Source organism: Copadichromis virginalis, linkage group LG22 (assembly GCF_057382275.1).
Source record: "Copadichromis virginalis isolate Kocher_CV1m ecotype Utaka linkage group LG22, C_Virginalis_male_GT1.1, whole genome shotgun sequence".
Lineage (NCBI taxonomy): Eukaryota > Metazoa > Chordata > Actinopteri > Cichliformes > Cichlidae > Copadichromis > Copadichromis virginalis.
The window spans coordinates 33,709,186-33,735,114 of record NC_140638.1 but is presented as its reverse complement, the minus strand read 5'-3'; the positions used below and the strand labels follow the sequence as shown (position 1 = coordinate 33,735,114).

General features: G+C 42.1%; 1 protein-coding gene across 2 annotated transcripts; it reads right to left on the bottom strand.

Annotated features, from left to right (window-relative positions):
• Positions 1-70: 70 nt before the first annotated feature.
• asns (asparagine synthetase) lies at positions 71-23,863 on the bottom strand. 2 transcript variants are annotated; one of them, XM_085445690.1, is made up of 12 exons: positions 23,715-23,863; positions 22,475-22,730; positions 14,014-14,251; positions 13,754-13,939; positions 13,565-13,666; positions 9,844-9,971; positions 9,592-9,718; positions 9,129-9,235; positions 1,983-2,083; positions 1,370-1,451; positions 1,133-1,288; positions 71-619 (listed from the first exon to the last, which is right to left on the bottom strand). In XM_085445690.1, the coding sequence occupies exons 2-12, from the start codon at positions 22,721-22,723 to the stop codon at positions 410-412; spliced, it is 1,686 nt and encodes a 561-aa protein (XP_085301816.1). In that variant the 5' UTR covers positions 22,724-22,730; positions 23,715-23,863; the 3' UTR covers positions 71-409. The 2 variants fall into 2 exon arrangements, with proteins under 2 accessions (XP_085301816.1, XP_085301817.1); XM_085445691.1 differs by lacking the exon at positions 23,715-23,863 and adding an exon at positions 23,339-23,399.
• Between the last annotated feature and the right edge of the window lie 2,066 nt (positions 23,864-25,929).

Genomic DNA, 25,929 nt, shown 5'->3' with positions numbered 1-25,929 from the left:
TGACAGTTTGATGCACAACAGTGGCATATAAACACCAGGCAAGTGAAAACAGGAAAGTGAGGAAGTTCAGTTCAGTTCAGTTCATTTTTATTTCAAACATTTCAAACATGTGCCTTCACAATCATTACAAAATATCATTCCATTATTTGTTTGAAAAGGAGTAGGCTGAAGTATTTACTTATTTGTCCCTACCCCCTCAGTGCTCAATGAAAGTCCACTAGCAGTTGGAGCTTATAGCAGGGTAACTAAGAGATGGTTCAGGTTCACCTGATCCATCTCCAGCTAGTCAGTATCAGAAAGGAAAATCTGAAAGTTTGAAGCCTAATCTTAAAAGCAGAAGAGCTTTGTCTTTGTTCTCTCAGCTCAGCGGAAGAAATTTTAACTGTAATTACACCCTCAAACACACAAATCATTGGTCTTTCTCAGGTTTATAGATGGACAAGGTACGGGCTGATGGATCGATGGCATCAATCCAGCGCGGCATCCAGTAATGGGAGAGCCACTGAGCACGGTCTGGGTAGTGCTTCTCAAACTCCTGTCTATAGTAGTAGGCCTCTTTAGTGCGTGGGGGATTGTGAGGGAACCTCTTGTAAGCTTCCTCCATGTCATCATCGTTCACCTAAAAAAAAAACAACAACAAAACAAAACAAAACAGACGGGTCACTCGCAAACTTTGTTCAATCAATCAAAGCATCAACATCAACTAACGAGCAATGTCATAATACAGAGCTAAGAGGAACACCTACAATTTACTGAACCTCTCTCTGCGGTTTAATTAAAGATTTTAACGCTGTCGTGATTAGTGTATTTGATCAATTTTCTGTGGATTCTTGGCCCGTTCTAATTTAAATTTACTTTAAATGCAAAATTTTAAGTTAAAGTAAATCTTTTATTCTGTCAAAGTGGTGCCATTGCACTGAGCTTGGAATTCTGATTTTTAGTAAGTGCACCTGTGTTATGAATTTGAAAATTTCCTACGTTGCCTTGTTCACAAACCTGGGTGTCTGCACCACCTGAAATCTGCCTGAAATCAGTCGAGATTTACTAGATTGTGAGAAGGCCGAAATCAATGTTAACATAAAAACTTTACTGTGAATGGGACCGAGTCAGAGGTTTCTCTACCAAATATTACCATTGACTCCAGATGCTCCTGCAGGTACGTGTACCAGGACTTCTTCACAGATGTCAGGCCATCACTAAAGGCTTCTTTACGCCTCCAGAGAATCTCATCAGGTATCAAGTCGAGACCTTTGAAGGACTCCCTCAGAAGGTGCTTCTCCACTCCATCCTGGTTTCACAGGACACAATACACTATTATTACAAAGCAAAGTTGCATGATAGTGTGGACACCAATATTGTACAGACTCACCCTAGGAACCCTCATTTCCTCAGGCAAGGAGAGGTAGTACGCTGTGAATCTGTGGTCCAGGAAAGGCACTCTCAGCTCCAGGCTGAAAGAGAGCGACACGAAATGAGCCTGAACTGAAATAGTCCATTGCAAAATCAATTTCTATCAAATTGTGTGAGTACAGGACAGGGTTACTAATAGGTCTATGCTATTAATCAGAACTCTGTCATTAATTTTTATTACTATATTTGAATAATAGTCAGCGTCACCCTATTGGTTGGTTGCATTATTTGGTGACCACTATTGGTTAATCACTAAAATGAATGCATTAGTTATTTTACCACCAAAGCTCTCCAGCTGAATTCCTGCTGTCCACTTTACCCTCCATCCTTTTCCCCCCCTTTTTATGATCAAATTAAAGATGCTTCATGAGCACTACATGCTCTGAAAAGCTGTTGCACAAACAATTACAGCCAATTCTGAACGAAGTAATTGTAATTACAGGACATTTTTTCAGCAGAAAATTATCGCCAACAGGCAAAGTGCAATGTTCCCTTTTTATTTTTTGCTAGATTCTTTCAGTTACCGGTCTTAATTCTTCGGGCAGGGCTAGTGAGTAACAAAGAAGGGCTACCCATGTGCAGCAGTGGTCCGATCAGCACGGAGAACATCAAACATGTAGAGCTCCTCCATCAGACGAATGCTGTCCTCTGCTGCAGCTTTGGGTGTTGGAGCCTAGAGGAGAAATAAAGCCATGTTTAAATGAATCCTTTTCGATTGGCATTCTAACTTTAGGTTCAGTCTGAAGTTTTCCTTCAGACGTTGTAATATTTCTGGATCACAAGTCTGACAATTCTGGCTAACAAAAGTGCTTCGTATATTTTGTCTGTAATTATCATTTAAAATCATTTTTATTTAAAGCAATGAAACGTCAAAAGAAAAAAAACAAATGCAATGAACTTAGATTTGCTCTACTTTGTAAGGTTGTCCAGATTTTTTGAGAAGTATAATCATCCCAAAGCATAAAGATTTCTGTATTCAGATCAGTTTAAAAAAAGAAGTCTTTCTTCTGCACAAGTTTGAGAAGCCACATGCAAGTCAGAACAGGAATTCCAGAGAAGTGATCCAAGCATGTCAAAAGTATTCATTCACCCATCCAAATCAATGAATTCAGGTGCTCCAGTCACTATAAAATCAAGCACCTAGGCATGCAGACTGCTTCTAGAAATATTTGTGAAAGAATTGGTCGCACTCAGGAGCTCCATAGTGGTACCATAATAAGATTCCAACTGTGCAACATAGGGATGGGTATTGATAAGATTTTCACGATTCCGATTCCATTTTCGATTCTGTTTAACGATTCGATTCTCTTATCGATTCTTTTTTTTTTTTTTAAAAAGGAGAACACTAAGGTCGATTAGCTTAGAACTTTGTTTTATATCTTCTCTTTGAACAAGATAGAAATTTAGGAGTAACATGGCCTTACAAACCTAACAGTGAGATCTTAAGAGATCCACAGCCTACGGCTCTTCAATGGGGTGTCACAGGGTCCCCAGGAAAAAAAATTGTAAATGTAAAATAATAAAATAAATATTCTTCTGTAGCAATAACAAAGTATAACATAAATTGTTCTGTGGCAATTACACAAGAATATCCAGTAATGTCCCTGCCTACAATTAAACACATTCACTTACGGAAAATCGGGGGCATCTGCTGTGGCAGCCTTTTACCACAAACTGAGTCACTGCTCAGTGACATTCGTCTATCCTGGCCTGAAAGGAGACGCTAACGGTAGACTGCAGCGAGAACTGCCAGCATCTGAGCCAGCCTCTGTCTGTCTCATCATGGTCACCTAAATGCACAGTAATGGCAGGTTTTGTAATAAGGCAGATCGCGCTAACATAATATGCACTGTTGTTGATTATTTACCTGCCGCATTAACGGGAGAGGACGTGCAAACGTTACCGCTGCTGCTGGGTTGAGATTCACGAGTCCGGAGCGGAATTAAAAACACGACATTCATTTGAGGTTATCGTGTGTTTTTTTTTGAGCAAATGCTTTTGCATATTCGTAGTGTTTCCTCCCTTAAATGAAATATCTACTTTGCAAGTATTGCAAGTTGCCCTGTTGTCATCCGTTCTCATAAAGTACAGTGGGGCAAAAAAGTATTTAGTCAGCCACCGATTGTGCAAGTTAACCCACTTAAAATGATGACCGAGGTCAGTAATTTGCACCAGAGGTACACTTCAACTGTGAGAGACAGAATGTGAAAAAAAAAAAAATCCATGAATCCACATGGTAGGATTTGTAAAGAATTTATTCGTAAATTAGGGTGGAAAATAAGTATTTGGTCACCTCAAACAAGGAAAATCTCTGGCTCTCACAGACCTGTAACGTCTTCTGTAAGAAGCTTTTCTGTCCCCCACTCGTTACCTGTATGAATGGCACCTGTTTGAACTCATCATCTGTATAAAAGACACCTGTCCACAGCCTCAAACAGTCAGACTCCAAACTCCGCCATGGCCAAGACCAAAGAGCTTTCGAAGGACACCAGGAAAAGTATTGTAGACCTGCACCAGACTGGGAAGAGTGAATCTACAATAGGCAAGCAGCTTGGTGTGAAAAAATCAACTGTGGGAGCAATCATCAGAAAATGGAAGACATACAAGACCACTGATAATCTCCCTCGATCTGGGGCTCCACGCAAGATCTCACCCCGTGGGGTCAAAATGATCATGAGAACGGTGAGCAAAGATCCCAGAACCACACGGGGGGACCTGGTGAATGACCTGCAGAGAGCTGGGACCAAAGTAACAAAGGTCACCATCAGTAACACACTACAACGGCAGGGAATCAAATCCCGCAGTGCCAGACGTGTTCCGCTGCTGAAGCCAGTGCATGTCCAGGCCCGTCTGAAGTTTGCCAGAGAGCACATGGATGATACAGCAGAGGATTGGGAGAATGTCATGTGGTCAGATGAAACCAAAGTAGAACTTTTTGGTATAAACTCAACTCGTCGTGTTTGGAGGAAGAAGAATACTGAGTTGCATCCCAAGAACACCATACCTACTGTGAAGCATGGGGGTGGAAACATCATGCTATGGGGCTGTTTTTCTGCCAAGGGGACAGGACGACTGATCCGTGTTAAGGACAGAATGAATGGGGCCATGTATCGTGAGATTTTGATCCAAAACCTCCTTCCATCAGTGAGAACTTTGAAGATGAAACGAGGCTGGGTCTTCCAACATGACAATGATCCAAAACACACCGCCCGGGCAACAAAGGAGTGGCTCCGTAAGAAGCATTTGAAAGTCCTGGAGTGGCCTAGCCAGTCTCCAGACCTCAACCCCATAGAAAATCTGTGGCGGGAGTTGAAAGTCCGTGTTGCTCGGTGTCAACCCCAAAACATCACTGCTCTCGAGAAGATCTGCATGGAGGAATGGGCCAAAATACCAGCTACTGTGTGTGCAAACCTGGTAAAGACCTATAGTAAACGTTTGACCTCTGTTATTGCCAACAAAGGTTATGTTACAAAGTATTGAGTTGTATTTTTGTTATTGACCAAATACTTATTTTCCGCCCTGATTTACAAATAAATTCTTTACAAATCCTACCATGTGGATTCATGGATTTTTTTTTCACATTCTGTCTCTCACAGTTGAAGTGTACCTCTGGTGCAAATTACTGACCTCGGTCATCATTTTACGTGGGGGAACTTGCACAATCGGTGGCTGACTAAATACTTTTTTGCCCCACTGTATAATCAAATTTTTGAGCGTTTGAGCCGCTTAGGCGCTGTGTTTCCTGCCAGGTAAATGACGCTCCGCAACGTGGTGACGTCATTCGGGGCGACTGGAATCAATAAGGGAATCATTTGCAAAAATGGCAAACAATTCCAAGGAATTGAAACAGTGGGAACCGGTTCTCAACAAGAACCGGTTTTCGATACCCATCCCTAGTGCAACAAGTCCAGTTGCAAAATTTCCTTGCCACTAAATATTCCACAGCTAACTGTTAGTGGTGTTATAAAAAGTGGAAGCGACTGAACGATAGCAGCTCATCTACAAAGTGGTAGATTGTTTAAAATCAGAGCGGGGTCAGCAGTTTGGCAGTTGCCAGGAGAACAGTACTTGTCTGCCTGCACTGTGCCAAGTTGTGGCGGGGCGTGGTAATCGGTGCAGCAGCAGGATAGGCGAATGCACCTGCAGGGCATCCAAAATCACACCTCGCCAGGTTAATAGACTAAACTGGGTCACGTCATGTTTTTGTTTGTGTATTCTTGTGGCTGGCATCTAGGGAGCTGCAGCCGAGGCATGTTGTAACAGCAGCCGAGTTACATAAAGAGTAAAAAGTCACTGAATGCTGGATCGTGGTCCTGTCGTGCCTCCTACCTGCCACAGAAGTGGTTGGTGAAGGGAGCATTATGGTCTGGGGTTGTTTTACTGCAGTTGGGCTCGGCAACTTAATTCCTGTGAAAGGACCTCTAAAGGCTTCAGCATACCAACACATTTTGGACAAATTTCATGCTCCCACGTTTGTGGGAGTTTTGGGATGCCTCCCTCCTGCTCCAACATGACTGCGCACCAGTGCACAAAGCAAGACATGGATGAGTGAGTTTGGTGTGAAAGAACTTGACTGACCTACCGAGTCCTGACCTCAAGCTGACAGCATTCCTTTGGGATGAATTAGAGGGGAGACTGCCAGCCAGACCTGTTCATCCAACATCAGTGTCTGATCTGTCTGACAGGCTGAAGGTTAAGGCTAAGCCTCTGTCCTGCTTTTCCCTTCTTACTGTTGCCAAATGCATTCTCATATGGGGTCATCTGACAGTTGGGGTTTTTGTAGGGTCTTTACAATATAAAGCACCTTGAGGTAACTGGTGTTGTGATTTAGCATTGTATAAATATGTCTGTGGAGGTTCTCAGTCATCCAGGTCATCGTAGTCAAAGGAGCTTGCAAAGAAAAGCGTCTGGACTTCTTTAAGTTGCTTGAAGACGTTTCACCTCTCATCCGAGAAGCTTCTTCAGGTCTAAGGTCAAATGGTGGAGAGTCCCAGATATAAATCTAGTGGGAGTATCCCCCCACAGAGGGACAAAAGGACCCCTGATGATCCTCTAAGAAGCCATCAATGTCCACTGTGAGCGACCACATAATAATAATAATAAATATCTATTCTCTGTAGATTGTAGAGACTGATTTTGCCTCTAAACAGGAAAATTTCTACAGAAGTAGTTACAGTGATTTTCAGCAGGTGGTGGAAACCCTAAAGTCAGTTTTAATGGCTCAGCACAGGGAAAAGAGTCACAACTCACAATTTCTACTGAGAGCTCCAGTAGATTTTCTTAGTGTGCAGGCTGTGATCAGCAGACCTGCAGCTCTTTGTGGATTTATACACCTGGATTCAACCAGATGTGAGCAGATGTTTTATGAATTGTCCTGGCCAATTTCCATCCTCTACACTGATAGTATTGTTTATATTAACTTAATACTAGATGGCCACTGTGCATCACAGTACAGCAAATAAACCTGTTTATCCTACACTAACCTACATAGGATTTTCTACTGAGCCTCAAAATAACAGTCAGTTTTTCAGCACATTAAACAACATGGAAAAGAAAAAAGAAAAAACAAAACAAAACAGTGTGACATGTACAGACCCAATATCTGACTTGGAACAGAATAGCCCTTTGTCATTGCACATGTACAAAAAATTGTGGAAATTATTTAAAGACATGAGGACTTGCATATAAGATTTAAACTAGTTTATCAAACACCACTGAGCAGCCGTTGTCTTTAAATCCAATCTCTCTTCCTCCTCTCCGGTCCTGAGTCAAGTTTGCTCTTTCTTTTCTCTCCCTGTGAAAAACAGCAGCTGTACCTTTAGCTGCAACACACTGTACGACAAACTGCACACAAACAGTTTGATGTTTGTTGGGCTGATACAAACGCTGCATTTGAAATGACCTGTCACTTAAAAAATGTCACTCCCTTTATGCTCGCCCTTTTGTAGGGTACGCTAGATGCCAAGGTGCCCAAACCGCAACTTATGGACACCTGCAGTCGTTCCAGTTTTGTGACAGGAATAAAAAGAAAGAAAGGAAAAAGAAAACAATCCACTTTAACCACTGACAATGGCCCACAATTGTGCCTCTTTGATCTCTTTTTATGCTACATCCTGCCTTTCATGCATTACTATTCACGCTCCAATCAGTTTGATGTGTGAAGCAGTAACATGAAATAATAACTTCCCTCAAATGTCTTAATGAGCCTGCTTTAAAATGTAAGGAGTGGAAAATACAGATATTTTTTTTGAAAATGTAGGGGGTAAAAATAAAAAAACCCAAAACAATAACTCGTAATAAAGTATAAGTAAAGTACAGATGCCTGAAAATTGTACTTAAGTTCAATAAGGAAGTATTTGTACTTTGTTACTTCCCACCTATGCCCATTACTGTATGTTCAAACTAACAAAGTGAGAAAGAGAAGAAATGTAAAGGTGATGAATACCCCACGCTGTACTCGAACTGACAATCTTCAGCAGGCAAAAGAAAGATAACAGAAATAATTATGAAATCAGGCAACCAATATCAAAATGATCTGGAAAGTAGTTCAGTCTGCAACCTCATGACATACAGCAAATAGCTTACTGCTGTAGAGTGAAAACAGGTGTACCTAATAAAGTGGCTGCTAGGTTTACTAAAGAGGCTCAGTATCAGTTTTGTGACTCAAAGTATTTTTGTGGCTGGTCTTATGACTCATGAATTGGTAAGAGTTTCACTTTCAGGAGATGAAAATTTGTAATTCACATTTGCATTATTTAAAGTCTGTGGCACATGATTTGCTGCAAATTGCAAGAAATGTAACACTGGAAACAATCCTGTCTTATGCCTGTTGTGGTCGTGATAGTCGCTATCAGGACTGTTTATTTTTAAGAGGGGGAAACAATATCACAACCAGTGCATCATTGTTGTGTTTGTTGTTTTGACTGTGTTCACCTGATGGTTTCTATCTCTGAATATAAATTAACTATTCTGTTTGGGAATGCAAACTTTGAGGTAGCAGGAGTCATTCCTTGGGAGCAGGGACCATGGGAGTCATGTTTGTGTTGCTCTGGTTTTCCCCGGGACCACAAAGAGTGTTATGCTACATGATGAGTCTAGATTCAGCCTGTGCTGTCCAAGTGTGGAGGATGAAGTGTATGGGGTGGCATTTCCCTCAATGGAAAAACAATGCTTTTCACCAGAGGAGGATATATCAATGCGTCGAGTTATCAAGATAAGATTCTACGACCAGTGACAACACATGATCCCACAGAGAAGGGTTTATGTGGAAGTGGAAACGATAAAGTAGCCTGCCTGCAGTTCTGACCTCAACCCCACTGAACACTTGTGGGTGTGCTTAGGTTTGCTGCTCATGTCAGTGACCGACATAACCAGACTGGCTTACTTGTGACAAAGAATGGGACGCCATCCCACAGAAGTGTGTGACCAAGCTGGTGGTGCCAGGGTGTTGTGCATGTCTCTTCTACATTCTACTAAAGCAACTCTCTATTAAATGAATACATTTTTAAACTGCCAATATTCTTCAGACTTCAATTATCAGTAGCCCAGTAAGCAGTTTGGCATTGGCAGAGAAGATTTGAGATGGCCATAGTATAAGGTTTATGAAGCACTGTTACACAAATTTCATTAATTTTTGTACTAAGTTTATGTGTTGTCACAATTCTATTACATTTAAGATAAATCAGCCTGAAAAAACAAAGGTAAACCATCAAACTCACCTTGTGGAAGTAAATGTATCCCTGCGTCAGCTCATCAGAACCCTCTCCAGAGAAGATCACCACACTGTCAGTCTTCTGTCTGATGTACTTTGAAATCAAGTACATGCCTGTACAGTTAATAGTAAAAGAGTGTAGAGTCAAGTGCATTCCTGCTCATGTACCCTTATAAAAACAAATCACAACCTACTGAATGTATAATATACAACTAGAATGCTGTTATGTTTGATTACATTACAGTTAATATCCTACATGTCCGACGCCCATGTGGTGGTGCCCTGATACAAGGCCACGTAAATTTTGATAACTTTTTCCCTTAATAAGTGAAAAAATAATTAAAAAACTATTTTAAAACATATTTGACAATGTAAAACATTTAAGTATGACAAATAAGCAAGAAAGTAAAATCAAGAAGGGACAAACGTTTTCACAGCACTGTATATAAAGTGCTTTGTGTTCCACTCACCCACAGAGGCACGTATTGTGGTGATGTCATAGCTCTCCAGGTGGAAGATGACATCCTTCACAACTTCAATACCTTCTTCTACAGTGAACGTCACCTCATGGTGTTCACTACCAATATGAGTGGCCACCTGACAAAACACCAATTGATGATTAAAAACACACCAAGACCTTTTTTTAAGTGATCCGTGACACACGCCAATGTTATAAGCTTAAGTTATAAGTTAGAAACAGGTCTTATAAGTGAGGGACAAACCTTGCGAGCAGCTACGATGTCTGGACTGTCGTCTGATCCGATTGCAAATGTCTGAACGGGATATGGCAGCTTCTCCTCTTTGGCCAGTTTTACAAGTGTAGCAGCAACCAAACTGGAGTCCAGACCACCTGAACAACAGTAATATACGTTTATATTCTATATCTGGAGTTCCAGAGGGTTCTATGCTGAGAACAATTGGATAGATAAAGTTGGGCATCATCTGAATAGAAGTAAAAATGCATGCGGTGTGTTTTAATGATACCATCTAAGAAAAGCTACTATAATGTAAACAGAAGGACCTAGCACAGAAGCCTGTGGAACTCCAAAATTAACCTGTGTGTGTGAAGAGGACTCCTCGTTTATGGGAACAATTGGAATCTATATCTACGTCATATCTAGATATGATTCAAACACGGTACCTTTAATACCTACAGAAGGTCTAATCGCTGTGATAAAATATGATAGTCAACACTATCAAATACCTGGTTGAGGATTAGGAGGACAAGCAGAGATTAGTTCTAAACCATTCCTGTTTTATAACCACTCTTTCAAGAATTTGAGAAAAAATTAAAGATGAATCAAGTGATGTAGTGGTTTAATTACTGCAAGCTTGAAGGCCTGTGGTATGTAGCCCGTTAACAGAGATAAGCTGATTGCATTTAAGCTCGAAGCATTATTTAATAATAGGTCTTCTTTGAGCAGTACTTGTACACAAAAAATGTTTTTTAAAGTTTGGAGAAAGTAATTAGTGAAGTTAACTCAAAAAGATCGATTGGAGAACAAGACTAAAAAGCAAGAGATTGTATAACAAATGCTGCATTTCTAACAAGGCTTGGACTGGAAAATGATTTACTTACAGAAGTCAAAGAAAAAGCTGTGAGCTTAGTTTTTTAAGGACTACGATTTAAATCACTGTGTGACCAAACATGCAGAAAAATACAAGAACTTGTCTGATGAATTGCGGGTCAAGGAGTCGGATGCTTTGCTAGCTACACTGCAAAGCCAACAATGATTTATTTTTATTTTTGTTACAAATCTACACACATCCAGGGATGCAGCTGACAAGGCAAGTTGTTTCATATCCCACACAAACTGTTTTCTGATGGAGAGCTTATTAAAGAGAGCTGGGTGGATAAATCAGTTGGAGCCCAAAACAGACTTTAGCTTTTTTGCTGAACGAGAAAAGTGAACTGAAACACATCTAAAGCATTTATCGTTTTTCTATGGAGTTGATTAAATGCTTACATTTGTAAAAGAACTATTCAGTATTTTTAGCCATGTGTTAAATATAAAATGAAGTACTGATAATAATTATTGTTTTCTTGTTTATGACTTGGATTTTCGACTTACTCCACAATTTTATCTTTATCTTAATACAATATCCTTCATCTTTCAATTATCAGTAACATAATCCAAATTAAATAATTTACTGCTCTGTACAGTTGGAGAAAATTAATATTAAGCATAGTTAAACAGAGGTCATGATTGGTTCATCCCTGTGATTAAAGTGTAATTAAAGTAGTGGTTTTTTTTTTTACATTTTAAGAGAAGCCCATTGAGTTTAATAACAGTTTAAATCCCATTCTGAGGCTGTCATTTACAGCAGCGGTCCCCAACCCCCGGGCCTCGGGCCGTGAGTCGTTTGGTACCGGGCCGTGAGAGTTGAGGCTCAGGTGTGAAATGTATAGTTTCCAGGGTTTTTATTGTTTTTATCGTTAACTCTGTTTTCCTGGGTCTTTTCATGTGTGTTATGAATAAATCTTTTTTTCGGTACCGGTACTGGTTTTATTTTGTTGTATTTATCCGCGACACCTTAAAGGCCGGTCCGTGAAAATATTGTCGGGCATAAACCGGTCCGTGGTGCAAAAAAGGTTTGAGACCGCTGATTTACAGTATCCACATGGATGCTAAAATCACAATAGTTTGGGAACTGTTTGGTCTTTGGTTGTTTAATACGATGGAATGGAAGCTGCTCCAAGGATTCTAACAATATGGCTCAGAGGTGTCGATTCATTTAAACCAGGGGTGTCAAAGTCATTTCAGCCCACTTCGACCTTAAGTGGGTCAGACCACTGAAACCTTTCTGTCAGTGTAAAGAAGTTCAGTTTTTCTACATGATACAGATAAAGCTGCTGTGACAAAGGAAAGGAATCTGTCAACAACTCTTTGGAGTTGTATTGTAAGAAATGAATGTATAAAATGAATCCAGTTTTGAGGGGGTGGTATGCATTCAGTACTAGGGAGAACACACATAAGGTTTAAGGCCTGGACAAGTTTGAAACCTTTTTTCATTAACAATGGAACATGGCTGAAAATATAAGCTGATATCACTTTAGCCAGCTCCTAATTTTAGAAATTCCACACTCAGTTTTGCAGTCTCCAGTATCATTGAAATACAGCCAGATGCTGCTCACTTTAAGTTTTCGTTTCTTTCTGCTACACTTGCTGTCTGCAGAACGTCCGCCCCACTTCCTTCTTTCACATAATGGCACGTCTGTCTTTGCATGTGATTGGCTGCATGGTGTGCCCATTAAAATAAATACCAAAAGATTCGGCTCCCACCTAGAGATGGGCCATTAATAACTGACATATGAAATTATCTCACAAGCCAAAAGTAATTGTATTCGGCCCACAGACCAGATGTTTCACACCCCTGATTTAAATGATCACAATCATCCTGCTGTATCCAGGTTTTTCTAAAGCAAAGTAAACTATGTTGATCAATTATAAACTCGTGTACTAGCAGGAAGAGACCTGATGTTTACAAATCCACATTTCACCGTTTTACTCTTTGGTGCAGTTGAGCATACTATACAGTTCTTGATGAGGATGTCCACTTCCTGGACAGGGAGGAACGCAGGTTTGAGCGGGGAGCCAAGGACGTCATTTACATGAAAAGGGAAGAACCATCTCTGAATCGAGGAGGGGGCTAAGGGTGCATCTTTCGCCATCTTACAATGCTGTGATTGCAGCCATTCCCCAACTCTCTGTGAATAGTACTTATGGCCATTGATTAATGATCTTTGATCAGTGGTTGATGATCAATGGTCATGAGAATTTGAATATTAAAGATCAAGAAACTGACCTCCCAGCTCACTGTTTGCCATTGGCTGTAGTTTCAGTCATTATGCAAATGTCCTGTTTATCTGCATTCAGTCACTTGGATGAGTGACGAAACGTTTCTCCCACTGAAAACGCAACGTCCAGATGAACAGAATCAACTTTTCTGGGATGATTCTAACTTCAGCGGGCAGTGCCATAAGAGGCTGTCACAGCTGTCATCCATCCCATCTACTACACCTTCCCTATTTCAGTAGCTGCCGGGGCCCAGAGGAGAGAGCTGTGTGGTTTGTGCGCAAGCTGGAGAGGGCAGCTGAGAAGCTGCATGTACAAAATGACCATGACATTAATGCTTATGATCAGTGTATGTTAACTTTTAACCACAACTCTATATGTAAATTGGATTGCGATGAATTGCAAATAAAACACTTCTTCACTTGTGAATGAACAGAAAGCTCATCACATGTACGTGAAGTTACTGTCAGACAGGTCGACTTACTCACACAGAATATGTCTATGTATGAACGCCTACTCTTAGGCGCTAAAGCAGAATAGCATGTCCCAAGGCACAGAAGCCAAATGAAAATGCAAGCCCTTTCAAAAAGGACATAAGATTAACACACACACACACACACGTTGTGCTCCACATAGCAGATGTTACCTGACAGAAGACAACCAATTCTCCTGTGAGCCATGAGACGTTTCCTTACAGCATTTTCAAACAGATTTCTGATGTTGCTCTTCACCAGTTCCTCATCCAAACCTAGGGAGACAAACTCTTTAATGTCCTTCACAAATACCATCTACCACTAGAAATGCTTGATGTTTAAAGTGGTGAATAGACTCTTACTTATAGGTAGTTTCTCCACTGTATCATAGATGGCATGAGAAGGCTGTTGTCTGCAGCAGTGAAACTGTTCCATCTGAATAGACTGAACTTTGCCACTTGGCTTTAAATCAAAGACCTCAAAGTGCCCAGGGGGGAAGGGGACAATGCTGGCAGGAGTACCCATGCCATGGGTAATGTCTATCAAGCCTGTGATCAGAATAAGGTTAGTAATGCAAACATATAAAGAAGCAACATTCAAGCAATATAAACCATCCCATTACCTTTGGCCTCCGAGCACAATGCAAGGAATCCATCGTCTGTGAGGAGTTTGAACAAAGGCCTAACACCATACGTATCTCTTCCCACATGCACTTTTCTGTTGGCAGTGTCCAGAAGAATGAAAGCAAATACACCATCCAGGAGAGAAGCCATCTTCTTAATGCCAAAGCGGTCATAAAGGTGGAGCAGAATCTCACCATCCATTTTAGTCTGGCAATCAAACTCAAATTGCTTCCTCAGCTGAAAGAACAAATGGCAACAAAATGATCATTTTAACTTTCATTAGTAGGGCTGGACCCTTAACCACTCTGGAATTTCCCCAGATGGCCATGAGAACTGCTTCTGTCTCTTTAGGTTAAGAAACAGGTGGGGGAGGATTGTGGTACCTGGCACACCCAGGTCTGTGCAGTGAGGGTGCAATGGGAGTGTGAGGCCCCGATCTTTAATTCCCAGATTTGGCAGAGCTCCATCCCAAGTGAGGCTAGGGACATTGAGTCATGTTCTGCACCCCACTGCCAGAGCTGCAGTACAGTGCTGCAGCCACAAGGTGGTTGGTGCCTGTTATGGCAGTTATCGCCAAACAAGATGGAAGACACCGTAAGCGAAGGGAGCAGTTAAACTGAAGTACGAGTCCTATTAAGCTAATGGCAAAAGGCAAAGCCGGATGTGGCTCTAGCTGAAGCAAAAACGCAGGCATTGGAGGAACACAGTGAGGCCATGAAGCAAACCTTTGTCAGCAGGAATAGAGTGCTGCTGACTTCAAATGAGGATACAGTCAGGCAGTTTTGTTTATATAGCACCAAATCAGCGTGAACAGTGAGCAAGTGAGCATGCTTGCTTCTTTAATGACTTGGCACTAGGGGTGGGTTTTGATAATCGATTTATCGATTAAAATCTATTCTAGCTCGGATAACGTGATATAGATTCATTAAAATCCTGAATCGATTTTTTAATATAAATTTATTTTGCCCAAAATGCCAGAAACTCAGGTGAAACCTCACAAAAAAAACCACCAAACAGCTAAAACAGTGAATGAGAGCAGAAACACGGATTCTGCACATAAATGTAAACACACAGCTCGGACCCGCCAGATCAGAATCAGTGAGATGTCGCCTTTCTCACCCGACGGCACGGTCGGGGCTGAAAGCCGACAGGTCGCTGATTCTGATGTTTCGGCGGGACCGCACTTTGTTTACACGCCCTTTTTGCGCTGATTCTAAAGCTGTTAGTTTTATCTCTCTCCAAACAATATTGACCAAATCAGCAGCAAAAGATCCAAACTACGCTTCACAAAAACATAAACATTCCCTCTTACTGTTGCGGTTTTGCTTCCACCACTCCTCATTTACATGAATAAATGGGAGTATATGAGAGGATGTAAGTATTAGTGTGTCTAATTCCTGCATCCTCTAATGTCTGTAACAACATTACGGTCAACAGTATGGAACACTGCAGTGACGTCTCACAGGACAAATACAGAGGAGTGCACTGTCCACAAGAAGATCATTTGTAACCCCAAAAGGTTGATTCTGTTCACTTAGATGTAGCCTTTTCTGAATACGCTGTTACGTTCCCCTGAGGAGGCCCTGCTAGGGCCGTAACACCCCCCCCCCCCCATAAATACAAACCAGTTGTTTGTCAAATGATTATGATAAACAAAACCACAAATCAAGTCCGTAACCGTCGCATCAACAAATTGCAGGCTTTCCACCTACCAAACCCCATAGCAACGGTTAGGCATTTCCTGCGGAAACTGCCAACCCCATCTCAGTGGGTTCACAACATTGACAGAGAGTGGCCCCAGACCCTCGAAACAGTGTCCCATGTGATAGCCAGGGCTTTGGACCATCATATGTGGAGAACCCAGCAGGCAGCTAGTGGGCCTTACTGAAACACTTTGCAGACTATTCCTCAAGTCACCGGTACAGGCATGTTTGTTAGCCAGGGTTGCGGGTCTTACTGGTGGTTTTATACATGATCTGTCCACCTGCAGGTCATTTTGAGGAACTGGGACATTGTCAACCAGCAGCAGCTCAGGGTTAGTTGACCTCTTACACTGACTACATGACACTACTGAGCAATTATGCTCCAAGTGTAGCCTCTTAATAGGCCTGGCAACCTTGTCGGTTTGAGAGCCACGACTGACTTTTCTCAAAGCAGGCCCTTTTTGCTTTGAGTTTGCTTTCTGTTTGAGTTTCAGTCTCAAACAGTTAGCAACAAGGTGTCCAGGTTTGTGGCAGAAGAAACAAAGCTTCGTTTTGGGTCTCGAATCCACAACTTTTTCAGCTTCGTTAGCTGGCTCCCTCCTAGCTCTCCAAGATGTATTATAGTGAGAAGGGATGTCACATTCTACCGCATTTGTTTTATGAGTTAGGGTAAACTCATCGGCCAGTATGGCAGCCTGCTGTAAAGTGGAAACCCTCTGTTCACTTAAATAAAGAGCAATACACTCAGGAACAGAGTTTTTAAAATCCTCCACAAGCATGAGCTCACGTAACAACCCCAAACTGTTAACCTGGCTTGCAGAGCACCACCTATCAAAGAGCTTCGCATTGTCCCTAGCGAAGTCAAGATAGAACTGACCCTGTGCCAACTCCAAACCTCGAAAATGCTGCCTATAGGCCTCAGGCACAACTTCATAGGCTTGGAGGACGGCACTTTTAATCTTTTCATAAACTAGGCTGCCCTGCCTAGACAGACCAGAGCAAGCTTGCTGAGCCTTACCTGTGAATTTACACAGCAACATCACCCCCCACACGTCTTCAGGCCACTGTAATGCAGTTGCTATGCTTTCAAACACACTGAAGAAGCTCTCAACACTGGACTCACAGAAAACGGGAACCAGGTGGATGTTATTGCTTACAAACGAGCTTCTAGACACCTGTGCACTGATGGCTGCATCAGCCATTTTGGGGGCCGGAGAAGGGTTAGAAAACACACCCTAATTTAGACACAACCACACCCGTCTGCCAACTCACTCAGACTACCCAATAATTAACCGATTAATGGAAAACTACACAACTTACTTTAACTGACCAACTTACCTCTTGCAGTATACACATTAAACAAACACAACTTACCCAGTTCCTAAGCACAACAAACTTTACCTATCTTCTGGAGCGTGCCGGGCTCGAGGCGACTTGAAAGGCGAAACTTCAGCGACTGGAGCCCTGAATTGCCTACCCCCAACAGGGAACGAATCCCCGCCCAGGATTACTCCGAAAATAAAAAAGGCAAAATAACAAAAGAGTGCCCGAAGGAAGAACTTTATAAGCTCAGCTGGACACTCACCTAACTTAACTGGGAAGTTGAATCTCTAAAGGTGAAAAAAAGCAAGATAATCAAATACTAATTCCAACTCAAAACTCCCTTTTCAACTATCCCGGATGAGCCGCCACTTGTTACGTTCCCCTGAGGGGTCTAGGCAGGGAGGGGGAAGTAACAAAAGTGACTGGGTCAGAAAAAGGAGTCAAGGAGGCAAAAGGGTAAATTAAAGAGTTTTATTAAAGTTTCAATTTATACTAACTAAAAGAGACGGACGAGCCGCTATCACCATTTAAGAAAACAAACAAAACTCAGGCGTTGGTCAATAAAGCACAAAGTAAGTCAAAAAGAGTGCAGCTCACTAGCTGGAAACACCCCAAAACACTCAGCTCACTAGCTGTAACCACACTAATGGCACTCTGGCCCAGAGCTCACCTTTCCCTGGGCTTAAATACTTTTAATTACTGATGAGAGTCAGCTGCACAAAAGGGAAAGGTGGCACCTCCGGCAGAAGAGGTAGTGGGACACGCCCACACAGGCACCTTCAGGAGGAGGCCCTGCTAGGGCCGTAACAACGCTCTGTCCAGATGAACAGAATCTGTTCAGCAACAACTGCAATCAAGCATTTGCGATAACTGGCAATGAGTCTTTTACAGCGCTGTGGAGGAATTTTGGCCCACTCATCTTTTGCAGCCACATTGGAGGGTTTTTCGAGCATGAACCGCCTTTTTAAGGTCATGCTACAGCATCTAAATCTGATTCAGGTCAGGACTTTGACTGGGCCAAACTCCAAAGTCTTTGTTTTTCTTAAGCCATTCAGAGGTGGACTTGCAGGTGTGTTTTGGACCATCGTCCTGCTGCCCACAACCAACTTGGGGTCACGAACAGATGGCTAGACATTCTCCTTTCAGATGTTTTGATAGACAGCAGAATTTAGCACAGCAAGTCTTCCAGACCATCTCACTACCACCACCACATTTTATTGATGGTGTGATGCTCCTTTTCTGAAATGCTGCCTTTCTTTTACGCGAGATGTAATCGGGCACACGTCTTACAAACATTTCAACTTCTTATATTTATCTGAAGTTGCAGATGCCCAAGTCTTGGGCATCTTCAAGATGTTTTCTGACAAAACTAAGATGAGCCTTCATGTCCCTTTTGCTCAGCAGTGGTTTTTGTCTTTGGACTCTGACATTCAGGCCATTTTTATCTTAGTTTCTTATTGTAATCCTGAACACTGACATAAACCGAGGCAAGTGAAGGCTGCAGTTCTTTGGATGTTGTTCTGGGGTCTTTTGTGACCTCTTAGTCGTGCTGCACTCTTGGGGTAATTTTGGTCGGCTGCCACTCCTGGGAAGGTTCACCACTGTTTTCGCCATTTGTGGATAATGTCTCTCACTGCGATTTGCTGGAGTCCCACAGCTTTAGAAATGGCATTATAACCTTTTCCAGACTGAGAGATCTCAATTACTTTGTTTCTCATTTGTTCCTGAATTTCCTTAGCTCATGGCATGATGTCTGGCTTTTGAGGTCTACTCCACTTTGTCAGGCAGGTCCTATTTAAGCGATTTCTTTATTCAGAAGGTATGATAGTAATCAGGCCTCGGTGTGGCTGGAGAAATGTAACTCAACTTTATTTATGTTATAGGGGAGAAAATCACTTTTTCACACAGGTCCATGTAGGTTTTGATTTTTTCCCTCTCGATGATAAACACCTTCATTTTAAAACTGCATTTTGTGTTTACTTGTGTTATCTTTGTCTAATATTTAAATTTGTTTGGTGATCTGAAACATTGAAGTGTGACAAACATAAAAAAATAAGAAATCGGTAAGGGTGCAAACACTTTAATGCCCCACTATCTCGAAGACTTGATTACAATTCTTGCTGCCAAAGATGGCATTAACAGGAATAGGTCACAGTTTTTCCACATAGGACCAGATAGTTTTGGATAACTTTTTTTTCTCCCCAATCATTTAATCAATCAGCGTTTAAGACCTTAATTCCAGACATCCTTACCACCAAACTGGCCCACCCTCAGATTCCCCCTGCCACCTGGTACTGGATCAAAGCTTTCCTCACCAACCGGCCTCAATCAGTCAGACCCCCCACCCCCACTGTCACTCAGCACCAGATCCCCACAGGGGTGCCCCCTATTGTACGCCCTGTACACCTCTGACTGCATACCAACTCACCCAACCAACATCATCATCAAGTATGTTGATGACACCACAGTGGTTGGGCTTATAAATAATAATAATAATAATAATAATAATAATAATAATAATGGATTGCATTTATATAGCGCTTTTCAAGGCACCCAAAGCGCTTTACAATACCACTATTCATTCACTCTCACATTCACACACTGGTGGAGGCAGCTACAGTTGTAGCCACAGCTGCCCTGGGGCAGACTGACAGAAGCGAGGCTGCCATATCGCGCCATCGGCCCCTCTGGCCAACACCAGTAGGCAAGTAGGGTAAAGTGTCTTGCCCAAGGACACAACGACCAGGACAGAGAGCCCAGGGATCGAACCGGCGACCTTCCGGTTACAGATGAGATTCCCAACCCCCTGAGCCATGGTCGCCCTTTGTAGAATTTGTACCTCTGGTTCCCCAAAAATAAACTAAACATCCTTAAAACAAAAGAACTTGTCATGACAGTAGCTGGCATAGACAGGTCCACTCCTCTCTCATTATAAATGGAGAATGTTTCACCACCTTCAGGTTTCTGGGCACAAACATCTCTGGTGATCTCATCTAGACCCACAACACCATTCACCCTGGTAAAGAAGGTCCAGCAGTGGCTGCACTTCCTCCATGTCCTGAGGAGGAACAACCTGGACCAGAAGCTGGTCCTGGCCTTCTACCACTCCTCACTGGAGAGTGTGCTCTGCTACTGCCTGCGTGTCTGGTACACAGCAGCCACAACTCAGAACAGGAAGGCTGCGCAGAGGGCAATTGAAACTGCCACCCCCCAAAAAAAAAAAAAAAAAAAAAAATCATTGGCCTCTGAAACCAAGGCCATCGCAGGATACCCCTTGCATCCAACCCCACACCCACTCATAGCCATAGTCTGAGTAACCCTCATAACTGAGCCGCTCACACACAGACTCTAGTCAGACCAAGTCCATTGCGCTTCTTTCAAGCACTTTGCAACCTGTCTTCTAATGTGTGCCTTTCTCCTGTTTTTATATATATTCCTCTTGTTTGTTATTTATTCTTGCTGTATATAACACTTTATCTCTTTACCATGCACAGTTGGTGTGGAGCACCCACAATTTCATTATACATTTACAATAACAATAAAAAACTATTCCATTCTATTCTTTGTCCAGTATTAAAATTTGTTTAATGATCTGAAACATGCAAGTTTGATAAATATGCAAAACAAATAATAAACTGGGAAATGGAGCAGGGCGATATGACCAAAATATTTATCACGATATACATTTGAAAATTTGCGATAACGATATAACTGACGATATAATTGACACTAGACAAAATGCTTTACAACTCCACAACTTTATGTATTTTCACTTAAACAAGCAGCTGTTTTTTATGTGCATTAAAGTTATATAAAATGTAACAGTGCAAATGCAAATTCTTTGCTGACAGTTTAACCAAAAGGCATTTCCAGTGGAAACTGGCCGACATATCCTCAGCATAACCATGTAAAATATCCACAAAACTTAAAAAGAGGTTATACACACACAATACGGTAACATTATGTTGAAGCACAGTACGTATCACTCCGCGAGGCTCCGCCTACGACAGCCGTAATGCTCCGACAATCCATTAAGCGGTGCGGCTTCGTAGCTTAGCAAAGTCGTACTGAAACATTTGACAGATTTTCGAGCGCCGTGTACATAAAATCGTTTCGAGGTCAGTAAACACAACCAGAGTTCATACATAAGGCACACGGGGTTATAAGGGGCTCTGTCGACTTTCAGAAAAATCAAAGGATTGATTTTAAGTGCGCCGCATTTTCCAAAAAACACGGTAATAACGACGGCCCGCTAGCATGCTCTACCAAAAATAGTGCTTTGTTGTGTATCTGACAGATGAAAGCCAAACCAGTTCCACACCACTGAAGTTGCAGCATTTTTACAAACCAGTTCTGGTTCATCGTTTCACTCAACGATCTGCTTTCGCCCTTCTCATTCTCCGTCGCCGCCATGCTTTTTCCACCATGTGCGTATGAAAACAAAGGCACTGCGCATGATCGTTTTACCCATATTCGATCATGAAATTTCATTTTCTTATTGTTGCCCAACATTATACCGGTATTACCGTGAACGGTATGATATGGCCCAGCTCTACTGGGAAAGAGGCAAATACTTTTCCACTGTATACTCAAAGCCTATAGAAAGAACAGGAGTTACAATAGTGCATTCCTAAGATGCACAAAAGATGAGATTGGTTTTATTTATTGGTGGCAACCATACCACCCAGCTGTTATCAGACAGGCTTTCTGAAAATGGAGCAAAATTTGTATTTAAAATCAAGCATATAAATCCCTGTTGTATGTGTCACACACGTAAAGAACTGGAAGTATTATAAGCATGAAGGAATTTCTATATTCTCACTGATGATTGGGTGACACTTCTGACACATTAAAGAACAGAAAGCCTAGGCCTTTATCACCATCTGGAGACAATATGCTGTTGAATCAAGAAACTCTAGTGAACACGATCTTCTGAATGAACATGGACCTGGTTTGAACAGTGGGTGTCATCTTATAAATGCACCCAGACAATTCTTTGTTAAATGACATGTTCATGTATGCAGTGGCCGTAGCTCAGGAGGTAGAGCAGGTCATCTACTAATTGGATAGGTTGGTGGTTTAATCCCAGGCTGCTCCAATCTACATGCCAAATATCTTTGGGCAAAATACTAACCCCAAGTTCCTCTCCAGTACATTCATCAGACTGTCAGTGTGTGTGAATGTCAGACAGATAGCATTTAAGCATAGGGAAAAAAAGTACTTGTATGTTGTGTAAAACACTTTCAGTGCTCAGGTAGAGTAGAAAAGCGCTAAATAAGAATCAGTCCTTTTATTATTTATATTAGAGCGTATTATGTTCTACTAGAGACTTTAGTTTGCAGTAATGTGATAACTGGATGTATCCCCTGCTCGAGAAAAATACTTCTTTAAACAACCACTAAAGTTTCAGAACAGAAAGGAGCAGAAGTCTTACTGTTTGGTGGTTGTAAATCTCTCCATTGTAGCAGAGCCACATGTAAGGAAACTTCTTGATGCGCAGCGGCTGCATGCCATACAGCTGGTCCACAATGGCAAGGCGATGGAAGCCAAACCAACAGTTGGTGAAGCCATTAACATTCTCAAAGCGGAAAGCATCAGGGCCTCTGTGAGCAATTTTCATGGCACAGGTGCACTGAACTGACATGGACTCGTCGCTGCCAAACAAAGCCCAGATACCACACATTTTGCAGCTGTGGACAAAAACAAAGAGGCATGTAGCTTACAAAGAGATTACACAGAGTTTAGATTTCTAGAAATGCCTACATAAAAGAGATGATATGCAAATACAACGCAGTGAGTTGGAGGATTTGGTCACCAGCTTCAAAATGAAACTTCAAAAAGCTCAGAGTCTACCTCTCGGATCTCTAACACAGCCAAACAGTAACTTAACAATAACGTAACCCTAACAAAATATCCTTCATTGTTCCTAGTACAATGGGTTTTAAGTAACAGGAATTCCCACGCTCCATGAACACAGCAGACTGATTTTCGAATTTGACTTCAATCACGTTTTAAACTAAACATGTGAGGTGGACGAAGATCGCGCTGTACAACTGACTGTGCTGCTGAACACAGTGTGTGTGCGTTGGGAGCGTTTGAGTTAATAAGCCACGAATTGAAGTCTCTGGTTGCTTCGGACGCACCTTTCCTGCCTCAATCTGTAATATAAACTTTAACAGTTACTACGAAATAACTGGGGGGCTTTGGATAATTAGATAGTAGACAACAATAGACCTATCTGTGATAGAAACGGTCTTCAGTTAATACAACTACCATCAAGCGCTATTCATAATCCTACCAATTAAAAATATGCTCAGCTACAACAACTAATATCCGGAAACTATTTGTGGCTTTCTAACGTACGCCGCGTGCTCAGTTGAACCATTCGTCCAGCTGCGGTGTTGTAGTCGGACCGGTGTTCCAGATTAACTGGTGATAGCAACCAGTCTGCTGGGTGCCTCGGATACGCTGAATTTTTATTAACACTGTACACAGTTGGACAGTGCTCAACATTCACATAGCATATGAGATATACTTTTAAAATTGTAATATATCTAAGTAAAATTACACATGGCAGTTTTCCCAGCATGTTTTTGCTGTGAACGCTTCCCAGTGGAAAGCCTCATTCCTGGGCACAAGCTTTTGATGAAGACGAAGAACGCAATGCAGCTTACCGTTTTCACCTCAAAACTTCCGCAAAGAAAGGCATAGACTGTTTGAATACTTGTGGCTAAGATGACGCAACGTTTCAATGAAAGAAGGGAGAAAAAAGCTACACCGCGAAGGCATTTCACCGGATAAGTAACCGCATCTTCAAAATAAGAGCCACGGCACAATAATGGCTCTACAATGATATCAAGATGTTGGAAAAACGTGGAAAAATAGAATGTATTATGAAAAGCACAAACTAGAAAAATAATAATTGGATGGATGCTTGGTAGATATGATAGACATGGTAGGCAATTTATTAAATCATAAAATTAGACGATTTCAAAATGATAAAGTGAAAACTAGGTAGAGATCTTAAGCTTTACTTTGATAAATTCCCTATTCATTTATTTCTAGCAACGGGTTGTTTGACGAAGTAGCTGACAAAGTTGTGTCCGCCTGCAACACTAAAGCCACACCTCCGCTCTGCACCACCTACATGGCGTCTCTTCTTGTGCAGTCTGTCACAAACGGTGGGAAACTGATTTGGCAGCAAAGTTGGTCTTTTTCGCCGCTTAGATCCCATCTACCTGCAGATCTAGTTTTGTAAATGTATTTCTAATGGAAACTAGCACATGCTGTGAATGCTTGTGTGGTATGATTCATAATGAACACTTGTACCCATAAAAACAAACAAAATGTATTAATTAATAAAGTAATGAAAGTGCAGGCAGCTAAACGCTGCTTCCATATACCAGCCGCACTACAGTCTTGGTTTTTATAGCGTTTATTTTCCAAAGGCTTTCATTCTGAAGGTCATGTTCAAAATCCTGTGCATTTGTTCCTTTCTAGCTTGACACTGCAGCTGCATGCAAAGTTGCATCATACTTGAAAATTGTGTTGTGATATAATCAAATACTGTTGCAGGTTTTGTCCTGACAAGTTTTATTAAGCTCTGAGAAAGAAGCTGTAAAATGGCTCCTCTCTAAAATATACCACAGATGCTGTCTTCTGCTCTGAAATTGCACTTCACTTTATTGGAATAAACGGTTTGAGATCTTGGAAGTGATTGAGCATTAACTTTGACTATTAAAGTGACAAAGGAACCCTCAATAAATAATATTCATTTATGTTAATTTCTATATTCACACGAAAGTCTGAGGGACTAAAAACACTTCTAAGATCAGTCAATCTTCAGCACAGTTTTTGTATATAGCCAGCACAACTATCATTGGGTATATCATGAAATACCAAAACTCCCTATCCATCCATCATCTTCTTATCCGGGGCCGGGGCAGGGGGGCAGCAGCCTTAGCAGAGAAGCCCAGATCTCCCTTTCACCAGACACCTTCTCCAGCTTGTCTGGGGGAACACCAAGGCGTTCCCAGACTGGCCAAGAGATACAATCTCTCCAGTGTGTCCTGGGTCTACCCTGGGCCTCCTCCCGGCGGGACATGCCTGGAACACCTCACCAAGTAGGCATCTTCGGTGGGAGGTAGGCAGGTGAGCCATTGCACCCTTACCCTCCTGGGGCTGGCTGGCTAATACTTGAACTTGGCAGACCTGACCAGCCCCTTGACCAATCTCACCTGGAAAGGTGCCCTAGATCTGGTACGGTGGATGGAGCAGTGTCAGCCAGTGTTTGTGCAGGTGACGAAGGCCCTCTGTGGTGAACCCCTGCGCCACATGCCGATCTTTTCCCTCTCTTTTATCCTGAAGACTGATGCCTCAAAGAGGGCTGAGGGCCGTCTTGTCCCATCAGGTGGGGTCAGCTGACCCGTGGTGTACATAAGCTGGAAGCTATCAGAATGTGAGAACCGCCACAGGGAGTTTACTCCCATTGTTATTAGCTTCTGGGATGCCCTTCACTAAAGGCTTACATAGGGGGTAGGCTAGGCCAGGCAGGAAAAGCCTGGGTGATGGGGGTATCTGGTGGTGTGTGGTTTGTGACTCAGATGCAGGGGAAGGGTGAAGCAGTGGGTTCAGGGTGCGGTGTTGGTGGAGGTTGTTTGACACAGTACTCATCTTCTAATCACACCTCCCCTATTTCAGTAGGACACTGGGACCTGGGGGAGAGACAGAAGCTGTCCCAATTCAGCTGCTGCATCCTTCAAAGGCCATATTTGATGGCCAGTTACGTCACAGTGAGGCAACGAGGCCCACAAATGTGTGGAATTCATACAATTTTGAGCTGGTTAAAGTGATATCTGTTTTTATTTCCAGCCATTTTCCATTGTGGAG

Bases quoted from the DNA above. Each gene is read 5' to 3' on its own strand.
- asns (XM_085445690.1), bottom strand. From the start codon at position 22,723: ATGTGTGGTATCTGGGCTTTGTTTGGCAGCGACGAGTCCATGTCAGTT. The intron at 9,972-13,564 runs GTAACATCTGCT...ACTGTTGTTCAG, and splicing joins AATTGGTTGTCTTCTGTCAG to GTGGTCTGGACTCCAGTTTG. The intron at 1,452-1,982 runs GTAGCCCTTCTT...GCTCTCTTTCAG, and splicing joins CGGACCACTGCTGCACATGG to CCTGGAGCTGAGAGTGCCTT.